The sequence below is a fragment of the Lissotriton vulgaris genome, chromosome 3_1, assembly GCF_964263255.1.
Source record: "Lissotriton vulgaris chromosome 3_1, aLisVul1.2, whole genome shotgun sequence".
Lineage (NCBI taxonomy): Eukaryota > Metazoa > Chordata > Amphibia > Caudata > Salamandridae > Lissotriton > Lissotriton vulgaris.
Window position 1 is genome coordinate 351,247,726 of NC_141689.1, and position 18,519 is coordinate 351,266,244.

Here is an 18,519-nt window from a genome sequence, read left to right on the forward strand (position 1 = left end):
ACTATACAATGGTTACTTCTCCCCCTTCTAGGGTAATCAAGAGATTTCAAATTAAATGCTCACCCAACAATGATCATTCGACCAAGCATATTGAACTAAAAATAACACAATTTAAACATCTAGAAGCCCCAATAACAGAGGATCAGGATTCAAGCAAGCCGGGCCGAAGATGGCTGTAATGCCAGCAACCGGTCCCGGAAGCTTGTTTCCGTCCAGTGAAAGAATTGGCTTAGTAGTTTGGTCTGCCCTGTTCCCATGATGCACTGGGCCAGGGACAGACTAATTTGCATATAGCCAGGTTCTGAGCTGGGATGGTGCAGTGAGCTAAAAAACGGTGTTGGATCAAGCCCTGATCTCTTGACTGGGTGAGAGTATTCTGCTTAATTCAGAAACTCTGTCCATCACCACCCCCTTTTGCTTAATTGTTTTGTCCACCATAAGCGTGGAAGGGTATACTCAGACGTGAGACCCTTGCTCATTGCACCATCAGGATTCAAGCAAGCCGGGCCGAAGACGGCTGTAATGCCAGAAACCGGTCCCCGGAAGCTTGTTTCCGTCCAGTGAAAGAATTGGCTTGGTAGTTTGGTCTGCCCTGTTCCCATGATTCACTGGGCCAGGGACAGACTAATTTGCACATAGCCAGGTTCTGAGCTGGGATGGTGCAGTGAGCTAAAAAACGGTGTTGGATCAAGCCCTGATCTCTTGACTGGGTGAGAGTGTTCAGCTTAATTCAGAAACTCTGTCCATCACCACCCCCTTTTGCTTAATTGTTTTTGCACCATGGCTGGCGGAGCTGTGGCGCACTGTGGCGCATGTTAATTGGCGCATCCCTGGGGATGCGCCAGTTAACATATATCTGCCCCTTAATATTAACGTTCGAGTCAGAAAACCAAATGACTATAGAAACATGGACCACCTTTTTGGCAAAGCTACCCAATGCAGCAGCATCCACCAAAAAGACAAATAATGGAGATAACACCCATCTTAGTCGGGTATCCAAAAGCTTAGGAAGGCGCCTGAGAAAGACACTCAGGAAGGGTCATAATCATAGCCCAGAGTCAAAAGTATGGGAGGAATTAAGTTCTTAACAATATAAGAAACAAATTTGGATTGACAAAAAAATCGAGGTGAACAACTTCTGGACGAAAATAGTTCATAATGCAAAAAAATCTTACCCCAGAGCATTCTGGGCTCAGATGAACTCAATAAACAGAACCTCAAACATCATAAGCACGACCTGTGTTCCGGAGAACGCATGGGTCCAGCATCTAATCTTCACATTTTCCATAAACAACTTGGAACAGCTGCCATCAGCCTCTGTGCATGAAAGGAAATATGAACATCCACAGCATCTAAATGCCGCATATTCTACAAACAACTTGGAACAGCTACCACCAGCTGCAACTACCTGGCATGAAAAGAAATATGAAGATTTTCTTCAACCTACTCTTGACCACTCTTAAGTAGAAATCTTGCAAACTATAAGGAAAAGACGGCTTGATAGTGCACCAGGACCGAATGGTGTCCCACAGGCAATTTACAAGCAAGACCCTCACTACTGAGCATGCAAGCTCAGTAGTCTGTTTCAGCATCACCAGTCGCATTCCGGAAAGCTTGAGAGGCTCGATTATTAATCCGATATACAAGGGCGGGGATCGTAGAGATCCAGCCAATAATCGCCTGATCGCGCTGATAGATGCGGAGGCAAAATATTATGCATCGCTGATTCTAACCGACCTAGTAAATTGGTCCGATGTGAATAAAAAAATCCCCACAAACCAGTCAGGATTTCGGAGTGGCAAAGGCACAATTGCAAACGTATTAGCAATAGGATTAATTGCAGAGAAAAGTCTACGACAGCGACAGGCACTTCAGCTATGTTTCATGGACTTCAAGGTGGCCTTTGACCGTGTCAGCCGGCACACTATGGGTTAAATTAAAACTACAGGGCTTACCGGATTCGATTTTAAATCCAATCATGGACCTTTACACTAATACCTGGATGCAGGTTAAGATCGGCAATGGCCAAAGGCTCACAAGGAAGATTCATACCAACGAAGGGTTACAGCAAGGCTGTGTCCTGGCCCCGCACCTGTTTAATCTATTCATGGCCGATTTGACACCAAGGCTAGACGGGGTCAACGCTCACCCGCCACGGATAGGCACATTGCCTTTAATACACCTATCTTATGCAAATTATGTTGTTCTTCTTAGTCAGACCAGAATAGGACTGCAACGTCTAATCCATGAGCTAGCCGATTCCTCCAAAGTGAGCCTGATGGAAATAAATATTTAAAAAAACAAAAAAGGTCCTGACCATAACACACTGTCGCCCCAAAAAGCCGAAATTCACAATTGACGACATTAAGTTGTAAGTAGTTGATAACTACAAATATCTGGGGATACACCTGCATCAAAGGTTTTCATTCACCAGGTATTTTGAAATAATTGAAAAGAAGGGAACTGCTTTACTGCATGCATTCTGCAGTATATCAAAACAGCTGAAAGGCCCTTTGTTTACTCCTCTTCTGGCAGTCATCAAATTGATTGCTAACAGTCAATGGTCGAAATAATATATTCTTACCTTAATAAAGTTGTTCAGATGGCCAAGCTTCCTCATATTGGAAACACCTTGCAATTTGGCAACATTCTGGAGAATCTCCCTTAAATTGTCACCGGCCTCTGCAAATAAAGAGCAACTGTTAATTAAGCTTCATAACAAGGCACACAACGCCAAAGGTTTATAGTGTAACTCCTTTGGCCCTTCCTAGGCCCAGCCCCAAGTACAGGTGAGGTAGACCTACTTCATGAGCTGCACTACATGAGACTTGTGAAAAGAATTCACAAAAACATAACCAGAGGCCGTATTCGGCTTCTCAGATGATGCAGGGCAAGGAAGTGCCTGAACCATATAGATCCCCTACTCTCCGAGCTTGCACTCATTAATGATACTGTGGAAAGTAGAGGAGGATAAAGGAAAATTTAAGAAAAATTGTCCTCGAGGGCATAACATACGTTCAAAAACAATGCTACAGTAACCATCACTTAGAATAACTCAAACTGCAAAAATAGTTTAAATGGTAAGGATTCGATCAAACAGATATTTTACCTTTTGTGAATCGGAAAAGTGAAATTTATGATATGTATTCCCAATTGTGCTCCAAAGAATCTGCCATTAATGTGCGTACAAGCTTGATGAGGTAGCCATCAATATAATAGCAAAATGAATCTCACTTATGCAAATTAATATCCACTTTCTTTGGAATGAGAGCTACTCTTCATCAGTTAACAAAATAGAAGCACCTGTCATGTTCTACATTTTCAGCTACCACTATCCTGAGGACGGGAAGTGCATATGTTCTCTGCTACATCCCTCTCTGCATTAACAGATAGTAGATTCAAATGTAGAAAAATGTTTTTACTTTTTTTCTTATTTCAAATCTGTTTATTGAAAAGAAATTTGTCAAAGAACATAGTCATCACAATTAGCATAATACTCTGGTAGGATCTTGCAAGATTGACATTTTACAGCAATGGCCAGGCGGGTGGGAGTATGAAACGGAATAGGGATCTGTTAGGTACCGTACTGGGAAAGGTATACAGTATGTGAAAGGCAAGATGTATAGGGGCCTTGGTTAGGGAAAGCCATTGAGTGTAATTTTCAGAGAGTTCGTCTATAGACCAGTGTGGCAAGTTGAATTTGCACGAACAGTAGCGAGACTTTCCTATCAAAGTTAAAGAACAATCAGACAAACCAGGTATCTGGGGTTGGGGAGGAGGAAACCGAGTACAGGGGTGGAGTTGGGCGGGGGGAGGGATATGCGCTTGGAGTGCAGGCAGGGGAATATGTAAGAGCGCATTAGGAAGGAGAAGAGGCCCCCTCAGAGGCATACGGCTGGGGAGATTTTTGGTGCGCTCCTCTCGAGAAAGGCAGAAGAGGGTCTTCAAACAGATGCAGAGCTCGCAGCCGCGGGGGAGCAAAGCAAGAGTTCTCTATCTGAGATAGATTTTGAATAAGCGGCTGCCAAGTGTGGGTGAACTTAATTGGTGGGAGTTAGGGGGGGGTTAAAGCGGGCTGTTAGTAACGGCATGCCATAGGCGAAGGAACCATGTTGAGATAGGTGGAGGCAAGGGCTTGTACCAGTATGGGGCTATACATTGTACGTCCGAATGGGTCTTGGCTACCAACCGAGAGGGTCTAATGCCTAATGGAGTCACCGTAGGAGAGCTTGGCATGGGAAATCCCACAGTACCCTTAATATGACTGAGGACTTCTTTCCAGAAGAGCATCAAGCTGGGACAGGTCCACCAGATGTTGATAAAGTCACAAATCCCGCCCTGACACCTCCAACATGTTGAGAAGAGTCTTGGCACCATCCGCTGAAGGCGAGCAGGAGTAAAGTACCACTGCGTCATCAATTTGTAGGCCGATTCACGTTGGGAAATGCTTTGATAGATTTAGGGGATATCACGCCAGAGCCCTTCACAACTTTTTGGAGACCTCCTCCCCAGCATCTATGTTCCATTGTCTTTGATACGTGAGGAGCTGAAGCTGACCCGATATATGTGCGAGAGATTAGACCGTGTGATCCGAAGGTGTGTGGCTGCAAGGCAGGGGGGAGATGGGATTGCGTGCTATTGTGGTGTTGGGAGATGGGAACGAGGTCACGCCCCGAGATACTGCGAGTTTGTCCCATATTTCAATGACAGTTTTCGTGGGAGTAGCTGTATATGCACTACGGGGCGGGCCGCTCTGCGGAGCCACGCTAGGTCTCACAGAGGTCTATATGAAACGGCTCGTTCCATGTGGAACCAATGCTTTTCGCTCTTCAGAACAACCCATTCCAAGATAGAACAAAGATGGCAAAACTAGTAGTACTCAAGAAGGTTAGGAAATGCCAGTCCTCCAAGATCACGGGGTAGCATAAGAAGTTTGTTTGAAAAGCGAAGTTGACCCTTGCCCCATATGAAAGCGGTTAGATCTCGTTGGAGGGCTTGGATATCCAATTGTGGGATTGGGGTGGGAAAGGTTTGAAATAAGTAGAGCACTTTTGGAAGGAGGGACATTTTAATTGCATTGTTTCGCCCCAACCAGGAGAGAGGGATTTGGTTAAATAATTCTAAAGCCATAGGCATCTTCAAAGGAGTGGAGAAGTGAGGCCAAGGCGAGGAGGGAGGAGCGGTTAGAGAGATAAGATCATAAGCAAATAGTGATATCTTGATCTCATAACCTCCAAAGGGGATACCTGAAATGGTGAGCGATTGGCGTATTGCAATTGCTAGAGGCTCCACTACTAGAGCAAACAGGAGCGGTGAGAGCATGCAGCCTTGCCTATGGAAATAGGGGAAGTAATGTGGCAATTGACACGGATACGCGTGCACGGTCGAGCATAAGAGGCCTTCAGTCTAGAGATTATGGCCAGGCCAATTTGATGCAGGACATCGTGAAGAAAGTGCCAGTCCACTCGATCGAATGCCTTCTCCGCATCCAGTGACAGCAGGCAGGCCGGGATGTTTCTATGATGTACCTTGTTAATGAGATGAGCTATGTGGCGTATGTTAACTGCCCCTTGATGGTGACGAATAAATCCAACTTGGTCCTGGTCGATAATGCGGGATAGATAGGGCTCAAGACGATTTGGAAGGATCTTTATAAAGATCTTCGCATCAGTGTTCAGAAGGGCAATGGGTCGGTATGATGTGCAGAGTAAGGGGTCCTTTCCTGGCTTTGGAATGAGTTCTGCTTCTGGCATACTGGGCGTGAGGCCTGTGATGTCAGAGAAGCTATTGAAGAGGGGTAAGAGACGCCTTTGAAGTTGGGGGAGGAAATGTTAAAAGGCAACAGAGTCCGTCCGGTCCGAGGGTTTTCCCCACTGGGAGTAGTTTTAATGCATTTGCCAGCTCATCAAGCGATATTGGCTCGACCAAGAGACGCGCATGGTGGGAGCAGAGACGTTCCCAGGAGCAGGTGTGAAGGAAGGAGGTGATATTCTCTGGCGCATGAGGGTCGTCAGCGTATAAATCTTTGTAGATGCTCAAAAATGCTAGGCCCTTGTCGTGTTCAGAAGTGACCCTGGAGCCGTCAGTCAGTTTAAGTTTAGAGATTTCAGTACGGGTGGCTTGTGCCCGCATACGTCGCGCTAAGCAGAAGCCCACTTTGTCCCCTACCACATAAACGTTTTGTTTAAGGGTCAATAGGGAGCATTCCTCAATGTTAATGCAATGTAAGCGCAGCTGTCCCCGAAGCAAAGGAATGAACTTTTTATTTTGGGATGAGGGCTGTTGGTGGTCTTTGAACTCTAGGGCCTTAATGTCTTTAGATAAATTTGTTTTGATGAGGCAAGCCTCCCTGGATGGGACTATGGAGATAGAGGAGATGACTCCCAGGATGGTTGCCTTGAAGGCGTCCCATCTAGCGAATTCGGAGGTTTCGGAAGTATCATTTGTAATAAAGAAGGCCTCAATCTCTCTACGGATGTCTGCCACATCTACCGGATCACGTAAGATGTGGGGAGGGAGCTGCCATCAAAGAGTGCTTTCATGCAAGTTTGAAGATTGAAGAGTGACCAATATATGGGCATGGTCAGAGATTGAGATGTCAGACATCTCAGCTATTGTTAGGGAGTGGATCAAAGAGAGAGAAAGCAATATTCAATGTGTGAGTATAAGCGGTGGACGTGTGAGGAAAAAAGAGTAGTCTTTAGTGTCGGGATTAGGTATCTCCAAGCATCCAGAAGACCTAGGTAGGTGACAGCATTCTTAAGGGCCACCAACATAGCCCTAGTGCCCTGGTACGCATGCGCGCTGCGGTCCCAGTCTGGGTCCCATACCAAATTGAAGTCGCCTCCGAGGAGAATTGCCTCCTCCGGAGCATGCAGCAAATCTCTCAGGTAGGATCCCAGGAATGCGTCTTGGGCTTTATCAGGGGCATAGAGATTGAGGAGATTCAAGGGCTCTGTGCCCTAGTGCATGTGGAGTTTGAGGTAAAGGCCCTCGTGTCACAAACTACCCTAGGAGTTCTCCCGTCCAGACCAGCCATCAGTACTATGACCACTCCTGCGGATTTAGACAGGTAGCAAGCCCAGTATTGGGCTGGGTATTTGGGATGTGTCATGAGGCGCATGTCTGCAGAAATGAGGTGAGTTTTCTGAAGGGAAATAATGTCAGGATCCAGCAGGAGGAGGTATCGCCAGATCTGACGTCTCTTATTAGGGGAATTGAGCCCCTTAACATTAAGGGAGAGAAACTTAAGGAGAGGCACCATTGTCGTCATGGTGGGTGTATCGGCGGAGAGACCTTAGCAAGACCGCATGCGAGTAGGCTAGAGCTACGGTGGCACATGCCTGATGGGGACAGATGTATAGGAGTACACCACATGTGTCCAGTGAGATGGGGTCCCATCGAGGTGTATAATGGATTGGGGTAGTCCTGAAGTATATCCAGCCCTAGAGATGTTTCTGGGGAGTAATGGGGGGAGGAAGAGGGCAGGTGGTAGCGTCAACATGAAAACGGCCAACAGATTTCAATGTCGTCATGGAACAGCTCGCAGTTCAAAGAGGGAGCCATTCTGAAGAAGTCACTCTTTAGAAGACATTGCAAGTATGTGGGGACGCGACAGCCGAAGGCAGCCATCAGAGTCTCCGCTTTCAGCAGCCCGTCGTTAAGGTTGCAACAAGAGCCCTAGCTGCCAGGTCTCAATGGTATACTGCAGAAGGAGATGTTTATGAAAACAGGAAGAGTGCCAAGAGGCACATCATACAAGGCGAACACCCCATAGGTCTATGAGAGTGGTGCATCAGGAGCACTGTACACCAAGGCATCGGACTGTATTGAGTTTGTGTGGTCCCCTTTAGGGTGTTAGAGGCCTAGGTCCCCGGACAGGGATGCAAGGGCGTGGGACAGTTCAGTTCAGTTCAGTCTGTCTGCACAGAAAAGCGGGTCGGCGAGGGAGAGTCACTCAGGGTACGGATATGGTTAAGGATATCTGTTTGGCTTGAGAAGAGTCCTGATCTTTGGGACGCATCCTGTGCTTGGGAGGTGGAACAGTGGACCATTCCGACCAGGAGGATTCCCTGCAACAATTTCGAAAGGAGGGGGATTATGCATCTCCAGTGTGTCCAGCGTGAGATGAAGGAGCTGTTTTGCTTCTTGCAGCAAGTAAAGGACTTTGTGCTTGCCCTCCTAAGAGAAGATTAGTGCAAAGAGATGGTCTCATTGGTATTTGATTTTAAGTTTGCACAGTTTGTCCGTGACTGGTTTAAAGCCCTTGCGCCTGCGGAGGGTGACGGGGCTTTGTCCTAAAAGATCTGGATTGAGTATACGTTGTAAGAAAGATCTGTGGCTCCACATACCTTCAGCAGAATGGCTTATTTCGCAAAAATGAAATGGACTTGCGTGAGCATGTCCGGAACGAAATCAGGGCGCCCTCTGGGACCACCTATAAAAAAGCCAAATTTGAATAGGCAGGTTGAGTACACGTCAGTTCAGTACTGGATTTAACCAGGGCATCCCTCATGGAGAGGGCCCTTCTAAAAGTAATAGGAGGGAGATCCGGTAGCAAAAATTGTAAAGTCAGTCAGGACAATGGGCCAATGTTTGTACACTATTTTTCGAATGATCTTATCTTGTTTACAAAATGCAGTTATAAGTCTGATAGGTTGATTTTTTATTAGAGAGGTTTCATTTGCGAGGTTGTCCTGTTCTTTTCTAGTTAATAAACAGGACTCACGAGAGCGTGAATTGGCTTTAGCAAAAGCTATCCGTAAGTTAGATGATTTATAGCCTCGCGACAAAAAGCGGTTCAAAGCCTCTGTTTGACAGTGTACCAAATCAGATTCACAACTGCATATGCGTCGTAACTGCAAAAACTCACCATATGGTATACTGTGAAGAAGATGGGGTGGACGGGCACTGGTAGCGTGTGTTGAATTACCAGCAGTGGACTTTCTATGATGTTTGGTCTCAATTTTGTCCTCCCGCACGTAGACCTCCACATCCAAGAACTCCACTCTCTCAGAGCTCTGAGTAGCAGTGAATGTAAGATTCATATTATTGTTATTGATGGAATCAACAAAGTCGGAAGCTTCAGATGTAGAGCCATCCCAAATGATGAAGATATCATCGATATATCTTCCATAATATTTGATGTGGGTGTCCCAAGCATGTTTATGGGTTACTTTGAGGATATGTTCCTTCCACCAGCCAACCAGAAGGCAGGCATAGGTGGGAGAAAAACAGGCCCGCATTGCAACTCCTCTGAGTTGTTTCTATAGGGTTTTGTTAAATAGAAACAAGTTATTGTTTAGACACAGATTGATCATCTGAAGCATAATGCAATTATGATCAAGTAAATTAATGGCACGCATATTTAGGAAGTATACGACTGCTTCTAACCCCTGTGTATGTAAAATACTAGTGTAAAGTGAGGCTATGTCGAGGGTGATTAATAAGTAACCAGAATGCCATGTTACATCATGTACTTTTTTCAAAAAATCACGCCTGTCCCTTATGAAAGAAGGTAGAGATGTCATATGGGACTGAAGAAAGTAATCAATATATTTGGACATGGCCTCAAAAAGACTGTTTCTAGCTGTGATGATGGGTCTGCCAGGTATAGGGGAAATGCCTTTATGGACTTTAGGAATAAAGTACAGGGTGGCAGTGGTGGGGAAAATATTATTTTTTTTAAAGAAATTCATTTTTAGATAGCAATCCCTGTCTCTTCCATTGCTGTAACTCCTTAATCAAAGTCATTTTTACCTGGACTAAATGGTCTTTGCTAACTTCGCAATTACAGTTAATATCAGAAAGATGACGATTAACCTCTGCAAGATAGTCACTTTTAGCCCATAATACATTATTGCCACGTTTATCTGCACCCATCACAACCACATAATTTTTATCACGTAGCTTTTTCACTAAGGCCCAATAACTTAACACGATAGGTTTGTTTGCATTTCTGTGAATTGATTTTAATGTTCAGTTGTTTTAAATCCCTGATTACCATTTCACTGAAGGGGTCAACATTGTCCTTCGGCTTCATAGGGCAAAATGAAGAGGGAGGGCAAAATGGGCTGGTGGCCGCAAAACCAGTATTGATTCCCTCAATAGACAAAGGGTTTAAGTCAGAGATAGAGATATTTAAGATCTCATTAGCCAACAATTGAAAGTCTCTTAATGCATCCAAATCCATAGCTTGAAGAGTGTCACATATTTCATCCGTCTGGTTAGTGGTGATGGCAGGTTTGTTAAGTTGGAAAAATTTCCTAAGTTTGATCTTCCTTATGAATTTATATACCTCGATACGGGACTGAGTGTATGAGAAGTTAGATTCCGGACAAAATGATAAGCCCAGGGCCAACAATTGATTCTCTGCCTTGGTGAGCGTGATGTTAGTAAGGTTAATAATAGTATTGTCCTGTTATTCTATCCGTTCCAACGTCGTGCACCCTTTGCTCCATTTGATGTGGTTGAGCCGTTGCCGCGCCTCTCCCTCCAGCATTGGCTGGTGCTGCGATTGATGGATTCTGGGTGTTTCGGGGGTGTAATGTTGCTCGCCTGTCCATGGCTAAATAATTTAGCTGCTCATCAAGGGTATTCATCGTACCTGTTTTTGTTTGTATATTTTATAAGTGAAGTACCGCCATCGTCAGAGTCACCACTAGTCAGGGAGTTGGTATCAGACTCTATAGGTGTAATGCAAGATCCTTCTCCACTAGGGGTAATACTCAATATTTGTGTTGCTAATGCTTTTCTTTTGATGTGGTCATATTTTCGGGAAAATGTGAAGACCCTCCCAGCTGCTTAATCGTCTCGATCCCAAACAAATTTAAACGCCTGGCGGATTTTGATAGTTTCTACATGTTGCTTTAATTTTCCCAAAATATCTGCTTGTCCCTTGGTAATTAGATCCTGCTGGTCATTAGCATCAAGGATACTGATTAATTCGTAGTTTCCTTAAGGATCCTCTCCCAATCAATTTCAACATACTTAGTGAGAATATTCACCATATTCATTGATGCCATGAGGTTATTATTGGCCCATTCAGTTAACATTTCACGGTGCTGGTTTTCATAAGATGGTGCAATTATTACCCTCAAGCCACGGGGCACCCTGCCTGCATCACAGTATTTTTCTAAAGGCTTTTTTTCCCCACCACTTCGTGAGTTCGTTTTTCTGACATTTTTCAAGTTTCTTTAATAAACTTCTGAAATCATTGTAGTTTGTACTGTTAGGTTTTCTAGTAGGTTCAAGATTAACAGCAGGCAAATTGACAAACAGCGACTCAGCTGCCGCCTCACAGTTAAGCAGTGCGTCTTGGGCGACATATTGTGAAGGAAAACCTTCTGTAACAATACTACCCACCAAAAATATTATTGTTTGTGGAGTGATGTCAATCCCTCAACCCGTGTAAATATTCCTCCAGTGAGCATGGCTCCTTACCAAGTGATTACTGGCGACATCCGGGGTCCTCCGACTCCACAACTCACGACAGCTATCAATCGGTGTCACGGAGATCTTTACGAAACAATAGTACGAAGCACGGGGGTGTGACTAGCTTACTCCTTCCGAGTCACGTATTCTAGCTTTCATGATGAATGGCTGATCAAAATCACGCTGCTTAAGTGAGAGAGGGTCCGGATACCGGAGTAAATGTAAATTGATACTTGTATAGCGCACTACTCACCCGCAAGGGTCTCAAGGCGCTTGTACGAATACCGCTGTGGAACCCATCCTGGCGTTCCCTGTGAGGCGTCCACTCCTGGGCACCCCCAGAGTGGAGGCCAGGCATCCTTAGCGTTGTGGGGGCCGTTGTGGAGATTAAGCAAGCTATTGCCCAGAGATGCAGAGTGGGACTCTATGATTGGAATAGGCAACGAGGCGAGAATTATCAGGTCCGTGGAATTTTGAGCCCAAGACCCGCCAAGGCGGGGAATTGAACCCTGGTCCCGGGCTTGACCTCTGCATCAGGGTCTGCCGCTCTAACCATTGAGCCACACTTCTTTTTTTTTTTACATTTTTACAGACGCGTTTCGATCGCCTTCGCGATCTTGTTCACTCAACGCGCTGCTGCCGAACCACAACTTTTTGAATACAATGTGTCCAATCAGAAAACTGATTGGTAGTTTGTGATACATGGATAGATATATATATATATATATTTATATACACACATATATACAAATATACACATATACACACATATATACACATACATACATATAAACACACATACATATACATATATATATATACATATATATACATACATATGCATACATATATACATACATATGCATACATATGCATACATATGCATACATACGCATATATGCATATGCATACATATACATACATATGCATGCATATACACATACACACACACACACATACACATACATACATATACACATACATATACACATACATAAATACACATACATATACACATACATATATACACACATACATATACACACATATACACACACATATACATACATAGATACATACATATACATACATATATACATACATACATATAAATACATATATACATACATACATATACATACATACATACATACATATATATATACATACATACATACATATATATATATATCACAAACAGCTCCTCCCGAAGAAAAGAGATGAGGCCCAATTGAGGATGCAAGGGGGTCTTTATTCTCAGCGTGGACAATGGAGAACTGCACAGATATCCAGGCGTATGCATTTCGGCTCCTGCCTCTTCAGCGCCCGTAGTGCAAATGAGAAGAGGGAAGTATGTCCGGATATAAATATCCCGCCCCCTCTCATTACTGGTAAACCGCTCCGCCCCCAGGTGAAAAAGTCCAACACCTGCGGTATGTGTGGCGCCCCTGGTGTTATGGCGCCTACATGTCCCAAGATGCAATACTTTCACAGCGTTCTTGAAATGGGGCTGAGTGAGCGTGCTGGATAAGAATTCCAGTCCAGCGCCGCGAAGCAGGTCCCCCCCAAGTCCTCAAGCCCGCACCAACCTCCAAAAACACAGGGGTACATCTTTGCGGGGGCTAGGCAACAGTGTGCCTCGCCCGGCGTGCAGCCAATAGCTGCAACACCGCAGCAATCTTGTCCAGTGTGAGGAGGTGGACTCAGGTCATCCAGTCACCTGGAAAAAGTAGCAAGTCCACCGGAGTGGGAGGCCAATTGTACCTGGGCCAGCTTGTGGTGTGGTGGCCTCATGTGCGCGATACTGGTCACTCGCGCTGACAAATCACAAACAGCTCCTCCTGAAGAAAAGAGATGAGGCCCAATGAGGCCAAATTGAGGATGCAAGGGGGTCTTAATTACATATACATATATACATACATACACATATATACATACACACATACATACATACATACACACATACACAAACATACACACATACATATATTTATACATACATATAAATATGCATCCATATACATACATACACATATACACATATATACAGCCATATACACATACATATACACACATACATACATACATATACATACATACATATACATACATACATATATACATATATATACATACATATATACATATATATACATACATATACATACATATATATACATACATATACATACATACATATATATACATACATACATATATACACATACACATATATACACATATATACACATACACATATATACATACACATATATACATACACATATATACATACACATATATACACACATATATACACACATATATACACATACATATATACATACACATATATACATACACATATATACATTCACATATATACACACATATACATACACACATATACACACATATACATACACACATATACACACATATACATACACACATATACACACATATATATACATATATATACATACATACCTACATATACATACATATACATACATACATATACATACATATACATATACATATATATTCTTCAACGGATGTGGCTGTTTCCGTTTCTCGACCCTCCCACTACTCTGAGGCACAGCGTGCATACGGCTGACTACGCTCTGCGTATCGACACTTCAACTTTGAAAGTTTAGCATTTGCTGTGCCCCCCGCTGAGGAATTCACGACGATTGGTGGTGCATCTGCAGTGTTTGACGTCGTGGCGTTTTCAGGATTCGGCAGGGTTGGCTGACCTTCGCGAGCCAGAAGAGCCGATTCCGGTAAGACGCACCGTGCAATTATACCATCTCTTTATTTTCCTCTTTAAGGATTGTGGGAAATTTCTCCTCTATTACTGACAAATTGTGTGGCCATCAAGCAGTCTTGCGGTTCATTTCCGGAGGAACCCGCAAATTACAAACAAACATCTACAATGCTTTCCAGTGACGCGCTACGAAGTAGGGGCACAGCGGCAGAGGCGCTCTTTGATAACCTACCGGCGGTGAATGAACAACCGCAAGCGGCTGCAGCCATTAACGTAAACAATGATGTAAAACAGCTGTTAAAAACTTTGGAAAAACTTCTCCGCAATGAACTTTCCAAGTGGTGGGAGAAAAAAACCCTGGAAAAGTATGTCCAAGTCAATCGTGTACCGAGGGGATTACGCGTGCTTATTGTACCTACTTATGAAAAACCTGACCCCAATATGCTGCAAGAGTGGGCAGATAATAATCTGCAGGCTTCGAGGAACATGCTCCTTATCCTCATTAAATATGCTCAATCAGACAGGGAAACTATACTATCTGAAATTGACAACATCAATAAACTTCTTGATGCTTCGGGGGAAGCCGACTTAATCACCAAGTCAAAAAAAGATATTGAAGTACGTTTAGCAAAATACGAGGAGTCAATTAAAGAACGTAAACAGCACACGTTCGCCAGAGACAAACAAGATTACGCCAGAGGTCGTATTTTTACTTTTGCAAAAAAATACGACAACTACAAGCGTAAGGCTATGACAGGGCAAACGAAAACAACGGCAGCACCAGTTGTTACACTGGGTGCAACCGCGGATCCTGTAAATCCTGATTCTGACTCAATATCGCGCACCTCCGTCTTTCTGATGATACTAGATCTGTCAGCTCTGTGGATGTCATTGAATCCACTAACTTTACCGTTGTGGATGAATTGAATTTTGTCAACGAGGACCGGAGATATCTACTGCGCCCCCGCAATCCTCAGCAACAACCAAGCAGCGTCCAAGCAGGGCAAGGCGTGCCAGGAGGCGCAAATGCAAAGAAAGGTACAACGCAAAACTAAGTAAGGAGAAAATGGAGACGATAACCTCATCTACTGAGAACACTGTGGTTAACCGCATGCGCGCTAGCGGAATTCCGCTAGCGCGCTGGGTTTTTCAAAATCGCACTTTGCGTGACGAGCTGGGCTCGTCATCAGTGTGCGAGCGGGCTACACCATGACGAGCCCAGCTCGTCATGAGTGTCGAAGGGGTTAATTTAACTGACGAAATTCTTTCTAAGGCTGAAGAACAACTTTTGTCCCTAGGATTAACATTTTGTCCTAAAAACTATTTTTCTTACAATCAAACACGTATTGATGTGTTTAAATTTATTCGCAAGATCAAGCTCATCAAACATTTTCAGCTACATCCAATGCCTCCAGCTCGAACCCAGACTCAGTTGGTTTCTGGGAATCCAACTACAGGACTACAAGTCCGTCATCTGAGAGGACTACAAACGATGCTTGTCATTGCACATGAAGAATCATCTCAGGACACCCCTACTGTCAGCCAAACTACCACTGTGGACAAAACTACTCCAACTCCTTTCCGAGCAAAATCTACTTTTTTTCCCCTCATGCCAAAAGACGCTATCGACGTATTTAGCGATAGTGTGATAATGGAATTGAAGGCTTTAAATAAAGCTACTTTGGGATGTAAAAAATAGGTGGATTATAACAATCAACAATATCAGAAATTGATTAAAAAACTGCAATCAAAGCCCAACATTATCGTGAAAAACTCAGATAAAGGCGGCAACACTGTTTTCTGGGCCAAAGATGCCTATATACAAGAAGCAGAAAAACAACTATTCAATAAATCCTGTTATTCTAAATCCACCAAATTTGCAATGTGCAAAAGTGAAGAGAAAACAAGAAAATTCATTCATCTTTGTCATAGAAATGGGCTCATTTCCAGTGAAGAGGAAAAATTTCTTAGTGTGGTATTTCCAATCACACCTTTGTTCTATCTTCTCCCGAAGATCCACAAATGTACTAATCCAGTACCTGGTCGCCCTATCATTTCTACCCAAGGGAGCATGAATGAGAACATTTCTAAATACGTTGACTTTTTCCTCCAACCCCACATGAACACATTGCCAACTTATTTGAAAGACACAACAGTTTTTTTGCTGAAGTTGAACAAATCAAATGGTGCCCAAACTATTGTTTTATTGTTATGGCTATAGAGTCACTACATACTAGTATACATCATCAACAAGGGATGGAAGCCACTAAATACTTTCTCGATCAAAGGGAATCTTTCTTTCGTGATCATAATAGCATGCTCCTCCAGATGATTGAAACATGTTTATATAATAATTATTTCCAGTTTCAAAATGTCATTTATCATCAGCAGCGTGGTGTGGCCATGGGTTCGTGTTTCTCCCCCAGTTATTCATGTTTACATGTTGGCTGGTGGGAGGAGCACGAGCTCAGAACCAGACACGCTCAGTAGGGTCAATATTTGATACATTACTGGAGGTTTATTGACGATGTATTCATTGTTTGAAGTGGCTAACAAAAACAGGCTTTAACTTTTGTCAGGGATGTAAATCAAAATGATTGTAATCTGAAATTTACAGCTACTGTCACCACTGACTCGGCCGGGTTTTTGGATGTCCATCTTTTCATTAAAGCAGGGAAATTCCATACCAAATTGCATCGAAAGGTGACAGCTGGGAACTCCATATTACATGCTCGGAGTTCCCACCCTGCCCATACAATTAGAAGTATTCCCTATGGTGAATTCATCCGTATAAAACGTATATGTAGTGACACTGATTCTTTAGCCACCTGTCTCAATGAGTCATATTCGAGTTATTGTCACGGGGCTACAGTTCTAATATCCTGGATCAGGCTTTATTTAAAGTTAATGGCAAATTAAGAACTGAATTATTACAACCGAAGTTGCCAACCACAATAGAACCTAGTACAATTGGCCCTATACGTTTGATCACAACTTTCTGCAACCAAGAGAGAAAAATTAGACGTATCCTCTATTCTGAATGGCCTATTATTCTCATAGATAACATCTTAGGACCTATTTTACAGAGACTGCCAAATATCACCTTTAGGCGTGCTCCATCTATGAAAGATGCATTAGATAGATCCATGCCAGAGAGCATCTTGAAACCTTCTTGGTTGTTGAAGTTGGGTTTTTTAAATGTACTTCGTGCCGTGCGTTCACTTTCGCGAAAAATGGCACATATTATCAGTCTGCCTTTAGCGAAAAAAGAATACCAATCCGCGAGTATTTAACTTTTCCGCTCTGAATTCGTGATTTATAAACTTAGGTGCACATGCAACTTAGAATAGATTGGGAGTACAAAACTCCCAGTTAATAAACGTATTCTACAGCACATACGTGCCATTGTCAATTCAGACAATAATTACCCTGTGGCACGCCATTTTAGAGCGATCCTCAACAACCAGCTCAAAGATCTGGAGTACACTGTCCTAGGCTCTGTCCCTAATCCCATCAGGGGTGGAGATCGTGAGAATTTATTAAGGCAGAAGGAGACACATTTCATCTTACTATTAGATACCAGAGCCCCTAATGGACTGAATATTAACGAAGGGCTGAGTAATTTCTTATAATGTGTTTTAAACTTAGTTGATGCGTCTGATGATAATTTCTGTGTTAAATGCTGTGCAAGTTGAATTTAAATTAATTGAAAAAGGTTTTCTAAAAGTTGAATACATGAAAATCAGCGGCTGTTGTACTTTAGATCAATTGTTTAACATGAATATTGTCTGCATTGTATTGAGGGCCACTGCTTAACTGTTCTAGTGCCCTGTTTTAATAACCATCTAAAAAATTATGTTTATTTTTAATTTTTTCACTTTATATCGCCATGTTCAGATGAACGTCTACAAAACACATTGAATGATGTAATTGATTTTACATAATGTCTAAGGTGGTTATAATGATGATTTCTTCCACTTGGAGAAACTGGTTTGATAATTCAGAAAATGAATTTTGTGAACACATTTAGAATATGTAGATAGCATTATCATTCGCTCTGTGGTTGTGGTGATTTACCTGTCAACATTAGAACTGCGACTTATTTAATTTGAACTCATTGTTCAGATAGCGATTTCTGGCACTTGCCATAATTTTTTGCTGTAATACGAACATTTAGGTTCTTTCACTGTTCATTTTACATTTTTGTAGGTGAACACGCCACCTCGAGTTTCTATGTGTCACTTTTGCAACTGCCTAATTATTTGATCATGGTCTTTGTATTATTTGCACTTCCAATTTGACCTTTCAGTCTTGTT

General features: G+C 43.0%; 1 protein-coding gene across 2 annotated transcripts in view; it reads right to left on the reverse strand.

Annotated features, from left to right (window-relative positions):
- The window catches only part of RICTOR (RPTOR independent companion of MTOR complex 2), a 1,569,237-nt gene that overhangs the window by 1,491,190 nt on the left and 59,528 nt on the right, over positions 1–18,519 (reverse strand). For both annotated transcript variants that reach the window (XM_086960557.1, XM_086960556.1), the window contains exon 3: positions 2,585–2,682. In XM_086960557.1, the coding sequence (XP_086816683.1) occupies positions 2,585–2,682 (98 nt within the window). The remainder of the gene's footprint in view (positions 1–2,584; positions 2,683–18,519) is intronic.